The 20,939-nt window shown below is 53.3% G+C and overlaps 1 protein-coding gene across 2 annotated transcripts in view; it reads left to right on the plus strand.

The window, feature by feature from the left end:
- The window catches only part of WNT7A (Wnt family member 7A), a 79,271-nt gene that overhangs the window by 37,717 nt on the left and 20,615 nt on the right, over positions 1-20,939 (plus strand). For both annotated transcript variants that reach the window (XM_047850584.1, XM_047850583.1), the window contains exon 3: positions 2,388-2,659. In XM_047850584.1, the coding sequence (XP_047706540.1) occupies positions 2,388-2,659 (272 nt within the window). The remainder of the gene's footprint in view (positions 1-2,387; positions 2,660-20,939) is intronic.

Consider the following 20,939-nt stretch of genomic DNA (forward strand, 5'->3'; position numbering starts at 1 on the left):
TGGGTGTGTGTGCGTGAGCAGCGACTTTCCCAGCGTGCCCTCTCTGCAATTCTGTCCATCAAGTAGTAGCTCCTTTCCAATGTCCTACCCCTCTGGGACCCAGGGCCTGATCACCAGGCCTTGAGGCCTTAATTCATGAGCTCCCTTTTCTGCAGAGCCCAGCAACACAAGATGGCCACATCCCATGCCTACTCGCCCTGCTGGTGATCAGTTCTGTCCTCAACACACGGCCCCTACGGGTTCCCTTGCCTTCCTGTGAGCCCGGCCGCGCAGCGGACGATCTTACGCAGCATTTCTTAATTTCACAGAACGAAAGCATTGTCAGGAATCCAGCCTGCCCGAGGTCCAGCCTGTGCATGTGCCCACACTGTGGCTGTCCCCTGTCCACGCTGGGGCTGTCCCCTGTCGATGCTCCCTTGTGCTCAGCGCTCTGCAGGGCACGTGTTAACACACACACGGTTTCTAATACTAATGTGATCAATAAGGTGTGCAGGGTCAGGAACCTGGTAGGTGCTGAAATAATGCCTTTTTCCAGGTTCGAGCTTGAGGTACAGTGAAAAGGAGAGAGTGCCTAGTTTAGGGGTGTTTGGTGAGCCAGGCACTGGGCTAAGCAGGTCACCCCCACTCCTTTTCCTTCCGAGCAGCTCCTGTCAGGTAGGCACTGGCATCATCTGCATTTCACAAGCAGGGAGACTGAGGCTCAGAGAGGACAAGGAGCTTGCCTGAGTCACAGACCGGAAGTGGTGGGGCTGGGATTGGAGACGCTGTGTGAACAGGGGTGCCACGGACGGGCTGGCATGGCATGGCGGAGCAAAGCGCCCTGGTAGAGCGAAGGCTGGCACGGCATGGCGGAGCAAAGCGCCCTGGTAGAGCGAAGCCATCTGACGGGTGGGCAGGCTGATGTCAGTCAGACAGTGGGAGAGCAGTGGCTGGGGATGGGGTGGGAGGCAGGCTCTTTGTGTCTCAGCAGCCCGGGTGGGCGAGGCCAGGAGGTGGATGAGGGGTGGATGGGGGAGGCATCTACCTGAGTGTGCATCAGTGTGACCTGAGGCCCGAAGCAGCTTGGAGGTTGCCTCACCCACTGCTGAGGTCACGTGCATCACAGCACCCTGGAACCCTCTCCCTGCCCCTTCATGACTGGTCAGCCCTGCCTCATCTGTCTGCTCTGGGTGTGGGGCCTCTTCCTCCAGGGAGCCCTCCCTGAACCATGCCACCCCACTGTGAGAGTGGACTTGCTGAGGGCTCACTGGGGCTTCCCAGAGAGTGCCTGGGTTCATCTTCATTCCATACAGCAGACGCTGCTCTCGGACCCATTTTACAGATGGAAAGACTGAGGCTCAGAGAGGTTAAGGGGCAGGGTGGCAGCGCTGCTGTGCCCCAGCTACTCAGGACCCTTTTACTCCCACTTAAAGCCCTAGCACCATCCTGCAGAGCCTTTGTAAATCCTTACAGGATTTACGCCATCTCCATGCAGCTGGGAAGACCTGTGGGAAAGGTGCCCCCCCAACGCCCTCCCTCCCCTGAACCTTCCTGTCCAGGCTCCTTCCTGCCCCTTTCCACCCTGACTGTGCGCAGTCCCCATCCCTTCCCTACACCTTGCCGTGTCTATCAGACTGATGATGCCTGAGGACACAGACACGAAGGGGCCAGGTCCCAGCCTTCTCTGGAGAGGCTCACAGTCTAGTGAGAGGACCATGGGGAAGAGGAGGGGATGGGCCTTATAGGCGACACACAGCCATGATAATAGGGACCACAAACGCAAGACCTGCTGTGTCAGGCAGGTGCCATGAGCCGGGCACGGAGTCGAGAGCTTGACACGGACAAACTCTTAACGTTCTCTGTCATTGCTCTGAGAAAGGCACGATGGCCATGTCCCCATTTTACAGCTGAGGAGACTGAGACACGGGGAGGAGTCGTCATTGGCTGAAAGTCCCAGAGCCAGGGATTGACGGTCCTGGGATCTGAGCCCAGGCCTCTGGCTCCAGGGCCTGTGCACACTGGAGGTGTTTTAAGAAATGCCGCTTTGTAGTGTGTTGCCATTAGTGTGCACACAGTTTACACGGCCACATCAAGTGTGGCGGGGAGTGGGTGGGAATCGACAGAGAGGTCCCCTCATCCAACCCTCCAGAAGCCGGACAACCCCTGCGCCGCCCAGCTGACACCCCAAGGGCATTCAGTGACAGGATTGAATGGGTGTGTGCATGCTGGCGGGTGTCGGGCATTGTCATCGGCCCCAGACGGAGCTTTCTCGGGCGGTGAGGAACGGTAGGCACTCAGTCCGTCTCTGCAGAGCATTACAGTGAGCTTGGCTCCCCTTCTTATCCAGGCTGGCCTTCTCCCAGGGTGCCCCGGACTTGACCCCAGTCTCTCCACTCTTCTCCCTGCAGGGAGCCGGGAGGCTGCCTTCACGTACGCCATCATTGCCGCCGGTGTGGCCCACGCCATCACAGCTGCCTGTACCCAAGGCAACCTGAGTGACTGTGGCTGCGACAAGGAGAAGCAAGGCCAGTACCACCGGGACGAGGGCTGGAAGTGGGGTGGCTGTTCTGCCGACATCCGCTACGGCATCGGCTTCGCCAAGGTCTTTGTGGATGCCCGGGAGATCAAGCAGAATGCCCGGACTCTCATGAACTTACACAATAACGAGGCGGGCCGAAAGGTAGGCAGCCAGGGAGGGGAGCCGGGCGGCTCTGGCAGATGTGCTGTGAAACAGCTTATTCCTAACAGCTGGTGTTGGGTGTCTGGTGGTGAGCCCCAGGGCTCTGCCCTCAGCCTCATTCGGCTGGACTCTGTCATCGATTTGCTGCTGGTCAGGATCTGGGTATGGCGTGAAGCGTGTCAGTTACTGGAGAGATTGAATAACCGAGTCTCTGGTAAAACAAACTGGATGGAACTCGGCAAGATGGAACGAGGGACGGATGTGATGTCTTATCCTTGGGCCCACAAAATCAGCTATACAGATCTCTGATTGTGGGGAGGAGGTGAGGTGAGTTCAGTAAGAATCATCCCTGTGGAGCAGCTGCCGGGGCCGCTGAAATGTCCTTGCTCACCTTAGTCAAGATATGGGTGACTGTTCTGTCTTTATTGCCTCCTGAGATCCTCCTGGATTCTGGGCTCAGCTTAGAAGAGAGTCAGGGATGTTTCGGAATGTTTCTAGTGGAGGTGCTGGGATCGAAAGGGGGCTGGACATCTCTTCCCATGAGGAGCTGGCTGTCCCAAGGCAAGGGGGCACATGGGTCTTCAGGCCCAGAGTAGAGAGTGAGGGCCCATGGGTGGGGGGTGTCACAGAGAGGCAGGTCCTACCGGTGTGAGGACAAGCCACGGCCGTTGAGAAACAGATTGAGTTACCAAGAAAGTGAGCCCCCCGTCCCAAGAAGTATTCAAGCACAAGCAGCTTGACCAGGCGTCTCGGGGCTCTCAAGTCAGTGCTGCCTGGCTTGGGTGCTGTCCCAGACAGAAGCCTGAGGTTGGGAGTGGTCTCTGTAAGTGCCTGTGAAGGCCACGGTGCTGGGAGCCCACGCTGGAGCCCCCAGGCCCAGGAGGTGCTGGGAGAGGAAAGTCTCTGGGGGCCGCTTGGAGCTCGATAGAGAAGCCTCTGTGAGCCAGGGCAGATTGGGAGTGAGGGCTCCGTGCCACCTGGGTGGGGGATAGACCACCGCAGTGACAGGACCTGTGCGGGCACTACAGGAGGCCACAGGAGCCGGGCAGGAACAGGAGTGACAACAACGAGGGAAACCGTGCACAGGGCTATGGCGAACCAAGGAGCCCAGCGTGGTTCTTGCCTGGTGTGGCTCTGTGGGAATGCGGCCCACTGTGGCTGGACCTTCCGATTTTACACTCAGATTTTTCTGTGCAGTCCCTTCGTTTTAAGTCTGGGTGTTTAGAACTGGTAGTCACCGGTAGCTCTTAAAAAATACAGAAAAAGGTGAAAAGGAAGATGACCAGAGGCTCCAACATGTACATCTCTTGGCAAAGTGTGGGCCGCAAGCTGCCCATTCAGGCGACAGATGGTTAAGGGGCACCAATCTTGTTCTGCCAGAGCCTGTTTGTCGGTCAGGTGGTCTTCTAGCTCTGGAGGCATCCGCTCACTTCATCCTCAAGGCATTCCTATGAATGGTCTTATCATGATCCCCATTTCCCAGGTTAGGTAACAAGCCGAGGTTCCCACAGCTAATGAGCAAGGTCAGAATTCGAACCCAGTGCTCCTAGCTCTCGAGCTGGCCACGCGCTGCCACGGTGTGGTGGTCGCAGCACGGGCTGGCAGCAGGCTGCCTGGGTTCGCGTTCTGGCTCTGTCGCTCCTTCCTTCACGAGAAGGAAGCAGAGCTGGCAGGAGTGTCCTCGGGGCTGAGGTGGAGAGGGAAAGAGACGGGGCAGGGGAGCACTCACCCCAGGGCCTGGCACCTAGGTGGTCCTCAGAACAGGCTGGGCATAATTACAAGTCGTGTGAGCATGTGTCGTGGGAGAGGGAGTCTGTCTGGCAAGTGGCGGGGGTCACGCATGCACACCTTAGAGGGGAGCGAGCCCCCCTGGTGTGCAGAGGAGTGACACAGGCCAGCCGGGCCTGAAAGCAGGCCTCCCACTCTCTTCCTTCTCCTCTCCAGCCTCTTGCCACATCCTGTGTGTCAGAGCCTCCCAGGCTGCCAGGGTGAGTCACACAGGCCGAGCTGCTCACCTGGCCTGCCCCAGGATGATGTCCTGGGGTAAAGTGTAAGGCCCTGCCTATCCAGTCCTGTGGCTGGGAGTGCCTACCTATAGCCAGCACACCCCTCCAGGGTTCCCAGCTGCCCATTCCTCTGTATTCCTGTGGTCTCAGATCACTCCTTATGGCTGGGGTCGCAGATCACAGGCTCCCTCCCGCCCTGGAAGCTGTCACTCCCTGGGGGTGGACAGAAGGATGGCAAGTGGCTTCCCTCTCCCGGCCTCAGTTTCTTCACCTGTGCCTACCAGGTTGGGCCCCTGTGAGAACTGAAGGAGAGAAGTCCTAGCCTGGGGTAAGAAAGGACCTGTGTATATCACATGGGAGAGGGTTTTAGAAGTCATGTCACTGCAGCAGGTGTGAGGGCCATGGTTGCCGTTCCAGGCAGCTCTTGGGGGAAGCAGATGCTGGGAACTGTCAGAGATCAGAAAACCAACCTTGGTGGGCTTCCTGGAGGAGATGGGCCCCCCAAATGAGTGAGGTTTGACTAAGCAAAGAAGAGAGATGAAGGTAACCCAGGTCTGCTGTATGGAGGGGGTGGCCAAAGGCCAGAGGTGGGGACTTGGGGTCAGTTCGGGGGTCATGGGTCCCTGAAGGGGTAACAGCCGCTGTTACCTGCAAGGTCACCTGCCACGTTAAGGAGTGAGAAGGGCCTTGCATTCTCCCCTCAGATCTTCCTGGGGCTGCCTTCTTCTTACTGGTCACCTTTCAGCTCAGATGTCCCCTCCTCAGAGAAGCTTCCCTTTCAATTCCTTCTTAGCCTTTTCTCAGATGCTGCCTTGTTCTGGAGCTTGCTCCCCTCCCTAGACCATAAGCTTGATGAGGACAGAGACCCTGTGTGTCTCATTCACAGCCACACACCAGAGCCTGGCATACAGAGACCTGCATACGTACAGAGTGAATGGTTGAGCACCTCATGGTCACTGATGGTTCTGGAGCGGAGGAGGTACGAAAATCATAGAAACTGACCAGGGATGCAGAGTACAGCTTTGGGCAGCATCAGGAACAGGGTCTGGGAAGAGTGCAGGCTGGGTCCAACTTGATGTTTCTGAGCAGGAACAACTCTCACGGCTCAGGGAAACCCAGCTGAGGGGATACTCCCCATACCTACCAACTCCACTCTAGTTTGGGAGGATCCTTGAGGATACCCTTCCTGGAACAGCCATTGACCCTGACGCCATGTATTTTCCAGAGCCCGGAAGTAGAATTCAGGACTTCCCGTTGTACACGGGAATAGACCTGAGCACCCCTTTGTAGGGTGCAAAGGGAGGCCACCCAGGGCAGTGGCCATACTATTCAGGCAGAGCACAGAGGGAAGGCAGCTTTCCAGCCTAGCCCTGCGGTGGCCAGACTGTCACTCCCCGCTACAGGGCCCGCCAAGGGTCCAGGCACATATCTAAGTGGTCAGGAGCAAGGACAGCCACTTAGCTGGGGTTAGTAAGGCTCAGTGTATATCAGCTCAGGGTCCCATCTCTGTTTGAAGCCTCCGTTTCCCCATCTGTTAAATGGGGCCCTGATCCTCAATTTGTTCTGGACCCTCAGGTGCTGGTCAGGGCCTGGTGAGGGCCCCAGTGGGGAGATGCCCGCGGGATCCTGCAGGGTGCTATTTGTTATTCAAAGACATGGGGTCCCACCGCAGGACCTCCCCCACAGTAGGCTTCCGTGGGCCCCACACACAGCAGAGGTAGGGAGCTGACAGCAGAAAAGGGGCCAGCCCGCAGCCACTCCTGACGGAGCATCTTGGAAAGGATCACAGATGTGTTTATCGCTGGCTCCCTTGCCCCTGCTGTGAGAAGACAAGACTCAACCCGACCACAGGCTCTGGGCTTGTTGGCAGCTGGTGAGAAGCAAAAGGAGGAGGAAGTCAGGGAAGGGTTATGTGTCCTAAGGGGCAGAGGTGGGGTGGCAGGCCCCGTGATGGGGGACCCAGGGCAGCCCACCACCTCACCTGGCAGATGAGGGAGAATAAACGCCATGGGGCGTCCTGCCCTTACGGGTCTCCAGTTCGGGTCTGAGCCCGGGCAAAGCCAGTCGCTCACCTGCAGATGTGGGCCTTGGGCCTGGGGAGGCAGGGGCACCGCTGCAGGCCGGCAGGGCTCCCCCCGCACTGTCTCATGAAGTTGTGCGGTCCTCGAATCAGAATGGTCAGGGGAGAAGATAGAAATGGGGGTGCCAACAGCTCTTTTGGGAAGGTGATTTTAGAATTATAGTCTCTCCCTATTGTAAAATCAGGGGCATGATATTTTTGGAATGAAATCACAGACCGCTCAGGTTGGGATTGTAGAACGTGAGGTTCACATGCTCACGTGTGGAGTTTGGAATCATAGGATCTTTGGTTGGGAGGGAGAGAGGCGTCAGAAGCGCTGGGCTGACATCTTTGGATGGCGGGATTTTTGTGGTTTTGCATGATTTCTTCCCAGCCTTTTGGGGAGATGAACTAACCACAATTCTCGCCCTCAAGATGCTCAGTCTTGTGAGAGTGTCAGATAAGAGGAACAAAAAATAGGATTCCGGGCTACCCTCCACAGGAGAAATGCAATGCAGAAAGAAGAAGGGGTGGCTTCTTCTTGGAGAAGTCCGGAGACCTCTGGGAGGAAGAAGGGACTCCTTAGCAGGGCTTTGAAGGTTAAGTAGGAGTCCTCCAGGTGGACAAGGCAGGTGGGAAGAAGGAGGATAGTTCAGGCAGTGCAGGTGGCCGGTGAGGTGTTCTGTGTGTCCAGGGAGAGAGGGGTAATAGGCGATGAGGCTGCACAGGGGTGAGGACCAAATGCAGGGCCTTGAATGCCAGTTCAAGGAGTGAGACTTTCCCCTTCTGCAGGAGGTTCCTGAAGAGGCTTTGGTGGAGAAGTGTGTAGGCAGGTTTCTGGTCCTCTCTGGGACATAGTGTACAACAGAGTAAAGGGGGCACGGCAGCAGCATGTGCCCAAACTCAGCAGGGGCCTCGGGAGAGTGGGGAGGGACAGCTGTTCAGGAAGCAGAATAGACAAGACCCACCTTGGGTTGTGTTTGGGATGGATGGGTGGACGCCTCTTCTCACTGGGATCAGGACCTGGGGCAGGGGGAGACCAGTGTCAGGGGAAATGATCAGGGTACCTTTGGGTGCTTTTGGGACTGGGAGACCCTGTGGCCTGCAAGTGGGGGTGCCCAGGGGTATCCTGGATGCCTAGATCTTAATTCTGGAGAGAGATCTTGTCTGGAGCCACTTCCTGGCAGCCACCAGCAGGAGGCAGTAACAGAAGCCCTGGCCTTTGGTAGGACTGCCCAGAGGGAGGATTCGAGTGGGAAAGCAGGCGAGCTGGGCATTTGCCTTTGGGAAGTGGGCATGGGGCAGGAGGACTATGGGGAGCCAAAGAGCAGTCCTGGAGGTGGAAGGAGAGCCAGGTGCGGGGGCCCTTCCAGAGACATTCCGCTGCACGTGTAGAATGCCCCTGTGGGGTTCAGAAAAGCCCAGCCTCTGCCAGGTGCCAGCTCTGGAACCCCAGCCAGGGGGATAGGAGACCGGCCTCTTGGAGCCTCCACAAACACATTGCACCTGGCGGGGCAGGCTGGTGAGGTCTTGCTGTGCACAGAGAGGGAAGTGTGCTGCAGCTCTGGGGCCTGGAGGGAGGGAGGGGCCCTCAGAGATCCCTTCCTGGGAGTGTGGTAACTGAGCCCCAGAGAGGCAGCCCCCAGGGATGGGGGCCCAGCTGGGATGGGGCTGGCCCTGCTGGAATGTGCTGCTTGCTCCGAGGGAGGTGAGCTCAGGGGGATGGAATGCCACTGGAGTGAGAAGTCACCTTCCAGTCCCTGCCCAGCCTCTCGCTCACGGGAGTGGTGGTGTGTGTGTGTGTGTGGGGGGGGGGGGGGTCGGTCTTGTCCCTTCCTGCCCTGCCCCGTCTGGTCTGGGTGCTCCTGGGAGCTGGATTCCCACCCTGCCCTGGCTGCAGGCAGGCCTGTGAGTCAAGGGACACCAGAGACCTGGCCCCTGGCAGCTGGGCGGGGCCCAGATAAGGCTTACTCAGCTATGCTCTTCTCCACCCTGCAGAGGGCCACTTGCATATTTGAGCAGATAGAGTGCTCAGCGGTGGCACGTTGAGGGCCAGAGGAGGAGCCAAGCCCTACCTGGTCTGAAGCCGGCTGCCCAGGCAAGGCTGAGTCCTCCTGGGGCCACCATGCCCTCCATTTCTGCCCCAGATTCAGGAGCAGCTATGGGTTCTCACCTTCCCAAATGGAAAGGCTTCTATTCAGAATTGAGGCACATGGGCCAGTGGCAGCTTTGGGCCAATCTTGGCCTCCAGAGCTTCGGTCTCTTCCATGGTCTCAGAAAGGTCTTCCAGATCTGACATGTGGGGAAGGGGAGGACACAGGGTTCTTAGGACCAGTGGATACCAATTTTGTCTGAGGCCATGCATTCCTGGAATTTGCCAGCCTTGTTCTTGCCTCAGGGCCTTTGTACATGCTCTTTCCTCTGTCTAGAATGCTCTTCCCTCAATCTTTGCATAACTAGCTCCTTCTATTCCTTCAGGCCTCTGCTTAGATGTCCCCTTCTCAGGGAGTCCCTCCCTGACTTTCCTCCCCTACATCTACTTCAGCTCTCTCTGGATACTACTCTGCTTTATTTTCTATGGAACACTTACCCCCATATGAAATTATCTTATTTACATAGCTCATTATGTCTTTATTGCCTGTCTTCTTCCACTTCAATGCCAGCACCGCAGGGTAGGGATGAGGTAAGTGCACAGGTGGGTTCTCTGTGCCTAGGACAGTGCCTGGCACATATTAAGTCCTCAAGAGATCTTTGCTGAGTGAATGAATGAAATGACAAGTATCTGCTCTTACCTTGGGGAATTTCCCAGGAGTAAGATTGCCAGATAAAATACAAGACTCCCAGTTAAATTTGAATTTGAGATAACAAATAGTTTCTTGTTATGAGTATGTCCCAAATATTATGTGGGACATACTTATAACAAGAAACTATTGCTGTTTAACTCAAATTCAACTTTTACCATGTTTCTTGTACTTTTAAGTACAAGTTTTTTATGCCGACATATTATAAATTTTTTTTTTTCAACGTTTATTTATTTTTGGGACAGAGAGAGACAGAGCATGAACGGGGGAGGGGCAGAGAGAGAGGGAGACACAGAATCAGAAACAGGCTCCAGGCTCTGAGCCATCAGCCCAGAGCCTGACGCAGGGCTCGAACTCCTGGACCGCGAGATCGTGACCTGGCTGAAGTCGGACACTTAACCGACTGCGCCACCCAGGCGCCCCAATGCCGACATATTATAGATACACGTGCAGTTGCCCCAACACAGAAAGATACCGCGTACCTTTCCCCGGTTTTCCCTAGCAGCTTGCAAAACTATGGTACGATATCACAAGCAGGATGCTGGCATCGATACAGTCATGGCATGGAACATTTCTCTGAGATAAATGCCCCAGAGTGCGAACACTGGGGTGGATGGTAGTTGTCTGGTTAGCTTTGTAAGAAAGTGCATCCCCACCGGCGATGTACAGGGATCCAGTTACCCCGCGTCCTCACCAGCATTTGGCATTGCCGCTGGTGTTTACTGCTGCCATTTTGGTAGGCGTGATAGTGGTAAGGCCACCGACACACTGTGGCCTTAATGAGCGTTTCCCTAATAGCTAATGATGCTGCACATCTTTCCGTGTGTTTGTTTGCCATCCATATATCTTCTTCAGTGGAATGTTTTCATGTCTTGTGCCCGTTTATTTTTATTTTTGAGTCAAAAAAATTTTTTTTAATATTTGCTTATTTTTGAGGGGGGAGCAGGGGAGGGGCAGAGAGAGAGGGAGACACAGAATCCAAAGCAGGCTCCAGGCTCCGAGTTGTCAGCACAGAGCCCTGTTTGGGGCTCGAACCCACGAACCGTGAGATCACGAGCTGAGTTGAAGTCAGATGCTCAACCGACTGAGCCACCCAGGCGCCCCTCTTGTGCCCATTTTCTAATTAGGCTGTTTATGTTTGTACTGTTGAGTTTGGAGGTTTCTTTATACATCCTAGATGCTAGTCTTTTGTCAGACACATGTTTTGCAAATCGTTTTTTTCTCAGTGTCTGGCTTGTCTATCTGTCCTTGTCACAGGGTCTTTTCAGAGCAATAAGCTTTTAACTTTGATCAGGTCCAATTTATCAGTTTTTCCTTTTGTGGATAGTGCTTTTGGTAATGGGCTAAGAACTTACTGACCCCCAGTCCCAAAGTCTGTGATTTGTTTTTTAAATGAGCTAGTTGTTTTGAAATCAACAAAGGCTTCTTTGTTATTTAAAAAAATGTATTTATTTATAATTGTAGTAAAATATACATAACATCACACTTACCATCCTAATCATTTTGAAATGTACAATTTGGCGGTATAAGTCCAAAAGCACGGAGCCCGACACAGGGCTCGAACTCGTGAACCACGTGAGATCATGACCTGAACGGAAATCAAGAGTCAGCCGCTTAAGGAACAGAGCCACCCAGGGGCCCCTCTCTGTGGCTATTTAACTTTCAATTAATTACAAACAAATAAAAGTAAACGTTCAGTTCCTCGGTCCACATTTCAAGTGCTGGGGGGCCACATGTGTCTCATGGCTGCCGTCTCAGACGGTTTCATCTTTTCAGGGAGGTCTGTTGGACAGCACCCATCAGCTTGGGGGAGCAGTGGGCGCAGACATTGGTGTTGTTATTAAGGGGACTCGGGAAGGTCTTGGCAGCAGTGGGAGCGAATCTGTTCACCTCCTGGCCCCTAGCCAGCCCAAGGGGTTCTCAAATAGTGGCCATCTGATTTCTCTTGGAAGGAATTCTCAGTGTGGCTGCTGGCCCTTCAGCCAGGGGGCTCATTTGAAACCGAAGTGAGGTGGGGAGGGGGCCCTGAGGGGCCTCCCAAGTGGGGTGAAGCCGAGGGGGCTCAATTTCACCGTGGTGAGACCTAGTCAGAAGGCGCCCACCAGGGACAATCGCTGCCTTTGTCCTCAGGAGGGGGACTGGGGTTCCTGGGTGTTATCAAATCTGCTGGGATGAAGGGAGGGGGAGCCAAGTGCTGGTGGGGGAGACAGGGAGGGGAGGGGCAGGAGTGGTCTTAGAGGGGAGGAGGGAGGAGTGGGGTGGGGCCCAGCAAGATGGGGGAGCAGGCGGGTCACTTTCCCTAATTCTGAAAGCTTGCATGTCCTTTGAGGAGAAACCCAGGTGCCTGTGTGTCCTGAAAAAGGGCTCCTTGCCTGAGAAATGGGCTTCTTTAAATCATGACCTTGCAGCATGCCGTAGAGTTGCAAATAACCAACATTGCTCACAGCGGCCAGTGCTTGCTATGTCCCAGCACTCTGTCTAAGGGAGTTAATCTGTTTCACTGGCCTAACAACCTTGGGAGATGGGCGGGGGGGGGGGGGGGGGATCCTTGTTAACTCCATTCCACAGTAGGGCAGCTGAGGTCCAGGCAATGACTTGAGCAGCATCTCAGGCTCCTGGGAAGTCCCAGAGGTAGCAGAATGAGTTACCTCATCTCAGGGTCTCCCTGGATGTTGGGGGTGGGACCACGCTCTGGGCCAGGAGGGTGCAGGCAGTATGAGCCCAGCATTCAGCTGCTCTGTGCACCCCTCTCAAGGCCTGACGTAACACGTGCCCGCCCATTCCAGGTGCTCTCCGTAAATGATCTCACAGGGAAGGGCCTGTGTTGTCACTCCCATTTCACAGATGTGGAAAACTGAGGCACAGATCAGTTAAGTGGTACACTGAGGTTGCTGAGGTAGAAAGCATCCGAGTCAGGATTCCCTCCCGGCCATCTGCCTTTGTAGCCTGTGCTCTATGCAGCCTCTTCTCATCCTGCAGTAATGTATATATATAGTTGTGTGTGTGTACCGTATATGGATATATACACACATATGTGTTTATATATACATAATATGTGTGTGTACATGTATGTATTTGAGGGAGGGGGAGCCTAGAGGATTGGTTGTATTACAAAGTAATAATTCTAACAAGAACATTGGTAAAACACTTTATAATTTGCAAAACCTTTCTTTGACACTTTGATGGCCAAGGCTTGAAACGCTCTTCCAAGGGAGTGGTGAAACTGTGCCCATTTTGCAGGTGAGGCGATTGAGGCTCTGGCTGGGTGCCACGCAGTTTGCTGGGAGGGTTGCTCTGTGGGAGCTATTCTCCCCTGGGCTTTGAGGCTCCTGGCAGGGTGCGGGGAGTCAGGTCAGAGGGCCCCTGGCCACACTGTGCTCTTGACTCATGAAGGGATGTTGGACTTTTGTTCCACTCTGGGAGCTGCGAATGACACAGCCGGGGAAAGAGCTACAATAAAAACCCCAACTTTGCAACTTGTATATGGCGTGACCTTGGGCAGTTTTCCCCCTCTGAGCCTCAGTTTCCTCACTGGGAGAAAAGTGATGATTTGTACTCCCCAGAGCCGCTGTGTAGACTGAACGGGACAATGCTCAAGAGTGCTGGGTTCTGTGCTCTCTTGCTTGATGAGTGCTCAGAAAACAGTAGCTACTATTGTGAATATTGTTATTATTAGTAGCAATGCTAGTCATTTTAAAGCTACGATTAGGTTTTAATCCCTATATTCTATTCCTAAGGGTCTTTCTAGCTCCATTTAAAGCTCCCTTTTTCCCCACATAGCAGACAGGTAGCATGCTGGAAGGACTGGGGAGCAGATGTGTGAGAGGTCATTGGGATTGTCACTTTACTGGACAGGAGACCAAGCCCTTGCAATGCCACACTGGTCCTCCCAGCTCTGAGACAGAGGAGGTCTGTCTGGGTCTGTCAGTCATGTCTGAGCAGCCACCTCCAAAGAGGGCCCTGCCCTTGCCCTTTCTGGCCCCACGCCACAGGTACCCAAGTACATGCCACATTCCGGGACCTGCAGGTTGTCCAGTCCCGTCTCCTGCCCAGATTTCCCACCCAAAGGCAAGCCTCACACATCCAGCTGCCTGCCACTCTCCGCTCCAGGATATCTGCTGGAAAGCTCCACCTGTCCCAAACCTCCCTGCTCATCTCGCTCCTGCCAACGGGCTCCTGCTTCATTCCTCCCAACCCCCAGCTCCATCCTTCCAGTTGTCCAGGCCAAAAAGCTTGACTTGGTCCTTGACACTTTCCTTCACACCCCACATCCAATTTGTTGATTCTACCTGTGACATCTTTCCGGAATCTTCCCCCTTCTAACAGCCCATACCCCTAATCCTCTGGTCCACGCTGCCATCATCTCTTCCCTGAAATAGTACAACAGCCTCCTAACTTGTTTCGCTTCTCCCACCTTGGCCCCTGTGGTCTTATCCAGCATAAGTGAAACCATGTCTCCTCTGCGCATGACTTTGTAGTGGCTCCCAACTCACTCAGAGTAAACATCAAGTTTTCACCATGCCCGACATGGCTCTTCATGACCTGGGCCCCCATGACCCTTTGACCTCATCTCCTTCTACTTCCTCTTCGCTCTCTCTGTTCCACCTGTTCCTTAAACACACTGGGTCTATCCCTACCTCAGGACCTTTGTACTTGCTGTTTCCTCTGCCTGGAATGCTCACCCTCCAGACATTCACCCCTTCACCTCCTCAAGTCTTGGCTCATGTACTACCTTCCTAAGGAGGCCTTTCCTGACCACTCTATTTGCAACTGCTGCCCCGTCTGCCTCACCACTTCCTGTCCCCTTCCATGTTTTCTTTTTCTACATAGTACTTATGACCACCTGACATAATATTGGTAGTTTGCCAAATGATCCCAGTGTGGCTGGGAAAAGTTAAAAGTGTTTGCTGTAGGAGCCCTCCTATGGGAACAGTGCAGGCTCAGACAGACGCTTCCTTCCCGCCTTTTAAACTCAAGTCTGTGCCTTCAATATTGGTTCCTATGGACCAGCTTTACATTGGGATTTCATTCTAACTCCTATGTAGCCTTTGTCTTACTCTGGGCACTATTCTAAGTACTTCCTATCTATTAACTCATAAAAATCTCAACCTGGTGAGATAAGTACTGTTGTCAGCTGCCTTTTATGAATGAGAACCCTGAAGCACATAGAAGTTCATTGACTCACCCAAGGTCACACGGCTAATGAAGGGAGATCCAGGATCTGAATCCAGGCAGTCTGGCTCCAGAGTCCATACTTTTGCTATATTCCTTTTTTCTGCACTCACTCAGTCGTTATGTATTTATAGACTGTCTTCTTTGTGTCAAGCACAAGATTTTAGAGACCCACAGATGACAGAAAACATGGTCCTTTCCATCAGAGAGCTCACAGTCTTATAGGGAGTGAAGAGCAAGTAAATAAGGGGAAAGGAAAAAAAATATTCATCCAGTAAACATCCACTAACACCTACTAAGTGTTAGGCACTGGAAATCAGAGATAATATTTCTGCTTTTGAGATCCTTACATTGTAATAACAGAAGGAAATGGTGAATGACTGCATATATTCATGATGGCATAAGCTGGATTTGGTAAAAGACAGTGTAGGGGACTGTGGGACCCCAGGATATGAGGTCTAACCATCTGGGGGTTGGTTTGGATGGGTGGGTGGTGGATGGCTGAATGGTTGGACAGATGGTTGGATGGTTATGTGGATGGATAGATGGATACTTGAATGGATAGATGTTAGAAGATGGATGGATGGATGGATGGATGGATGGACAGGTATTTGGAAGGATGGATGGATGGATGGATAGTATTTGGAAGGATCGTTGGATGAATGGTTATATGGGTGGACAGGTGGATGAATGGATGGATGGATGAATGGATAGTTATTTGGAAGGATGGCTGCTTGAATGGATGGGTGAAAAGCTGAGCTCATTGCTGGCAAGCTGGACATTTTCCCAGTGAGATCAGCAGACCAGCTGAAAGAAAGGGATGGAAATCCATGCATTCATTAATTCAGCAAATGTTTATTAAGCACCTATTTATGTGTCTGGTACTGTTTTAGGTTCTGGGATTAGAGGGTGCTTGCCTTTATGGAGCTCACATTCCAGAGGGAAAACAGAGGACAAACAAATAATCAAACACAGAGAGAATCTACTGTGAGAGAGCAATAAAGCCATGATTAAAAAAGGAAAGCACAGTGAGAAGAGGGGATGACAGGGGCAGGGGTGGGGGGCGTTTTATATTGGGTAGTCAGGAGGAGTCTCTCTGAGAAGGTGAGTTCTGAGCAGGAAGTGAGGAAGGGGGCCCTGTGGGGAATAGCATTAGAGACAGAGGGAACCACAGGCACAAGAGCCTGAGGCCCAGAGGCCAGTGTGTTTCTCACTGAGGGAGAGAGGGGAAGGTAGGAGGTGAAGTCACATGGGTGTGTTTGGGAGTGGGGCTGGGAGCGGGGAGGGCACATCACCTCCCGACCCCTGTGGGTTTGGTTGTGTCCTGGAAAGCCAATGGTGGATTTTGAACCTGGGCCGATGTGCCTTTGGAAATGCACCACCCTCCCTGTTCCCCTCTTGTGGGTTCCCAGCCCTGCTCCCTCCCGGCCTGCTCACAGTTGGGAGGCTGTCAGCATTTTAATTACAGCTCCCAGCTCTCAATGGTTTACAACTCAACCGTAAAACAGGCCCTGGGCAACCCGTGGCACCTCTGAGTGATTTACTTGCTTACCATTTCTATATTTAGTGCCATTTAATGCCTGTGGGCCAAGTTTTCAGAGAGAAAAAGAAGGAGGAATTTAGGGGGAGTTGGTCACATTGGTTTTTGTTTTTTTTTGTTTTTGTTTTTTTTGTTGTTGTTTTAACACACAGCTCTGTTTTCCAGTTATTTTCTGAGATTATTTCCCAGCCTTTAAAAAGTTACAAGGTGCCAACCAATGGTGTATTCTGTGTGCATTTCTAAGAGAGACTGGTCCCTCGCGAAGCTGCCCTTTTTTCTTGAAAGTATGTTTGCTTCCTGGTGTGAGAGAGCAGGGTTTGAAGGACGGCACGGACCAAGTGTATGACTCTGGGACAATGGCATCCGTTAGGATTTCGTGTAATGCAGGCTGGACTTCGGGCCATTGGCTCCCACTCCATGCCGGAAACGGGGATCCCCCAGACCTCCAGTCGAGGCGTCCACAAGGCATCTCAAATTTACACGTGCACACAGATCACCTAGCGAGTGTGTGGAAAAGCAGATTCCGGAATCCGTACTTCCAACGAGCCCCCACGAGGCCATGCTGTTGGTCCTGGGGCCATGCTTTGGGCAACAAGGAATTGACCAGCTGTCCGATAGAAATTAACACAAGCTGTGTAGGTAATTTAAATTTCCTAGTAGCCACATCAAAAAAGTTAAAAAGGGGATACTAAACTTAATAATATATTTTATTTAATCTAAAACACCCAAAATGTTATCATTTCAATATGTAATCAACATGAAAATACTGAGATGTTTTATGTTATTTTTTTTTTTCTGTAACAAGTCTTTGAGATCTGGTATTTGCTTTACACTTAAAGCTCATCTCCATGCAGACTGGCCACAGTCTGAGTGCTCGTGTGGCCGGCAGCTCCCATTTTGGACGGTGCAGATCTAAATCTGGCTTGCACACCTCTGGTGCCGGAGAGCCCACTCCCTCTGCAAAGTCCACTCCCATCCTGCAGGCTCAGTTGGGAGTTGCGCCCTAAAACAACTAGGAAGAGCCACCTTTGCTCCCCAGGTCCTCCAGCTCATTGGCATCCTCTGCAGAAAAGAGTCCTGCAAAAATCTGGAAGCACCGACCAGGCCCCCTTGAAGCCCTGTCCTCTAGCTCCCTCCTGTGAGGCAGGCACGTCACATACTCTTCCTCGGTTAGCAACCCTGAGCCGGTTTCTGTTGTTGTTCTCAACCCCCAGTTTTCTAGCTGAAGAATCAGGCTCAGAGAGGTGAAGTGATATTCCTGTGATCACCCAGCCAGGAGGTGCCAGAGCTAGGACTCCCAGCGGGGACACTGAAAACTCCTCTCTCTGCTCTAAGATGCTCCAGTTCCCTTGGTGTGATCTGGCTTCTGAGGACCTTCCAGGCCCACTCGCACTCCACCAAATTCGCAGGGCCAGCCCACGTGGCACCGACAGAGCCTCAGAGATGGCCGGGGGAGTGGGGCACAGAAGCGACACAGCTCTTGGTGGCTGGGCTGGGACAAAAGCCCAGGTGCCTCCGAGCCCTTGGGTCTCAGCTCCTGAAGCAGTTCCCTGTAGCTTCAGAGCAGTAAGAAATCAGTTATTCCTCCATCATGGCCCCCCTCCGCTGCGGGGCGAGGCCCCACCCCACCTCTCTGGAAACTGGCCTAGCATAGAGATAACCCAGGGTGTTTTTCCCAGTTGCCTGGCTGGAAAAAACCTGACTCCATCGGGGGCAGGAAAACGCATATCTCAGGGGACGTGTGCCTGCGCCCATGTCCTCTGGGACATGTGGGGCAACAAGGAACCTGAGGCCAGACCGGCCCACCCTCCTGGATACCAGCTCCTGTGCCCAGACACCGACACAAAGAGAACTTTTGTCCTGGGATGGGGGTTCAAAGGGCTTCATTAGTACCTGGTCGCCCAGGCGGGGCCTTGTTGGGATCAGGGAAGTTCATCTGGGGGTGGCCAGGGGCACAGAGGATGACCTCATTCTTGAGTCTTCCCTCCATGCACTGGAGCATCCATCCCTTATGTCCCCTGTCATTAGGCCCCTCCGTGGGGTGTCAGCCTTCCTCTGTGGACTAAGTCAGGGCCTCTTTACAAGATCCCACCGGGAAGGAAATGGCCAGCTAGGCTCCTGAGCCGCGATGAATTCATTCATTTGTTCACTAACTCACTCCTTGATTGCATCCAAATGCTGGCTGAGCACCTCCCATGAGGCAAGCCTCTTCTAGATGCCTCCTGAACAAGAGATAAGGGCAGTGATTTTTTGGAGCTGACATTTAGGCAGGGAGGGGGGAGGAAAATGAGTTATCTCCAGGGGCCCTGAGTCTTAGAAGATGTAAGTGGAGATATGACAGCCGGGGGAGAATGCATGGGCCACCATGGAGAGTTGCTTTGAGGAGCAGAACTGTAGCTGAGGGACCAGAGGAAGGGTGTCACAGGCAGAGGGAATAGTAGCTGCAAAGGTCCTGAGGCAGCGTGGGCTTCGTGTGGTTCAGAAAGACCTGACATTAAGTGTTTACAGAAGGGATTTTCAGGGCCGTGCAACCAGCCCCGTAAAAATTTTAGAATGTTTTCATCCCCGCCGAAAGAAAGCACGTGCCTATTAGCAGTTGCTCCCCACTCCTAATTCCCCCAGCCCCGGGCAACCATTAATCTGCTTTCTCTCTCTGGATTTGCCAGTTCTAGACATCCATATAAACGGAATTGTACAATATGTGACCATTCACGTCTGGCTTATTTCACTCAGCTTAATGGTTTCAAGGTCCGTCCGTGTTGAGCCTGTGTCAGTATTTCATCCCTTTTTATGGCTGCGTAATACTCCATCATACGAATATGCCACATTCTGTTTATCTGCTCTTCAGCAGGTGGGCGCGTGGGTCGTTTCATGTTTGGGCTCCCGCGAATAGTGCTGCCGTGAACATTCTCCTCCAAGTCTTGTGTGGATGCGTGTTTCTGGTCTGACTGTTGCACTGTCCTTGTGGTCAAATACCACAGGCCTTTGAAGTTTCATCTTCAGCATTGTCCTTGAAGGCGCACAGGTCTCTGGGTCAAGAGAGGAGGGTCTGGACATAGGCACCGGCCTGCTGGGCAGCACGGGCCGGCCGTGCCCTGGGCGCTGGGGCTCTGATCCCCATAGGGCTGGCAGGGTGTGGCTGATTCACCACCAAAGCAGGTTCATAGGGGCCTTCCTCTGGAAAATGGCCAAGCTCTCTTCCAGCTTCTGTGAGCTTCCTTACTGTTCATCTGCAGTTCTGCCTGGCTGAGCCCCCGTCTTATTGCTTCCCGCACCTGCTCAGCCACCCGGTCTGTCATCCATGCGACTACCCGAGGGGGCTTCCCAAATGCCAAGTCCCTCTGTGTCCCATGCGAAGGCCAGGCTGGCCCTCTCCTCATATCTTGACTGCTTCCTGCTCCCCTGTGCTCCGGGGCCTTTGCCCATGCTCTTTTCTCTGCCTGGTCTGTCCTTGCCTCCTTTTTCTCCGGCCACGTCCTTCTCGACATCCTGGTCTTGACTCAGGAGGACATTTCCTCACCTCACTCCAGTCAGTTTCCTCTGTTACTGCTCTCAGTCGTTCATTTAGTGAGTATTTTCCGGCACCAACTATGGTCCTGGCACCAGTCTAGGTGCTGGGGACCCAGCAGGGAGCAGACAGACAAGTCCCTATCCTTGAGCGATGTACATTCTAGTGGGAGACAAGAGCAACCGAACAAAGAAAATGCGTGCTATGTCAGTTACTGACACAAGGGAGCAAAATGAATCAGGGCAGGGGTCAGGAAAAGTGTTCTTGGAAAGGAGAGATTTGAGCAAGGGTCAAGTGAGGGACGGAGCCCTACGGAGGGTGGGGAAGAGTGTTCCAGGCAGAGGGATAGCAAGTGTAAAGGCCCTGAGGCAGGAGCACGCCTGGTGTGTGGGAAAAACAGAAAGGAACCTATTGTAACTTGAGCGCAGCGGACAAGACATCCGAGGTGAGGTCAGAGGTAGCAGGGGATGATAGGGGTAGATGGAGACAGAACTGTATAGTGAGCCCCATGTACCCAACGCCGAACTACAACAACCCCAACATTTGTTCAAGAGCCATCAACATTGTTTTAGTCTCCACCCCAGTTCCTCTAAACCAGAACCGCTTAGGGCAGACATCATGTTACTCCACTAATCAATAAGGATTTTTTAAAAACATAATAATGGTACTGTTATTACCTGGAACAACACGAAGAATTCGTCAATGCTCTATGATACCCCATCTGATTCAGATTCCTCCATTGGCTCAAAACGTCTTCCAGTTGGGTTGCAGGAGGCAAACTGCTGGGGGTATGACCACAGGAGGGGTAGGTGTGTGCTTCCCTTCAGAGCCACCGCTGGGAGAGGCTGGCCTCAGCCTGCGTGACACTTGGGTGCATGGTCACCTTCCCCGCAGAGCATAAGCTTCCAGAGAGCAGGGGGCTTGCCTCTTCCTGCCCACCTGGCCATCAACCTCAGGGCCCAGCCTAGGGCAGGGGTTAAATGAACATGTGGTGGAAAGATGAATAGTAAAAGAATGAATGAATGAATGAATGAATGCTCCAGAAGTCGGGGGGAACGTGTGGGTTCAGTGGCTCCACCTCGCTCCTGCCGGCCTCCCTGCCCCTCATGCTATAGTGGGGTCACCTGACTACCATCCAGGCCATGGTCCACATTCCCCACCCAGACCCTGTCTCTAGGGCTGACCCTGTCGGAG

Source organism: Prionailurus viverrinus, chromosome A2 (assembly GCF_022837055.1).
Source record: "Prionailurus viverrinus isolate Anna chromosome A2, UM_Priviv_1.0, whole genome shotgun sequence".
Classification (NCBI taxonomy): Eukaryota; Metazoa; Chordata; class Mammalia; order Carnivora; family Felidae; genus Prionailurus; species Prionailurus viverrinus.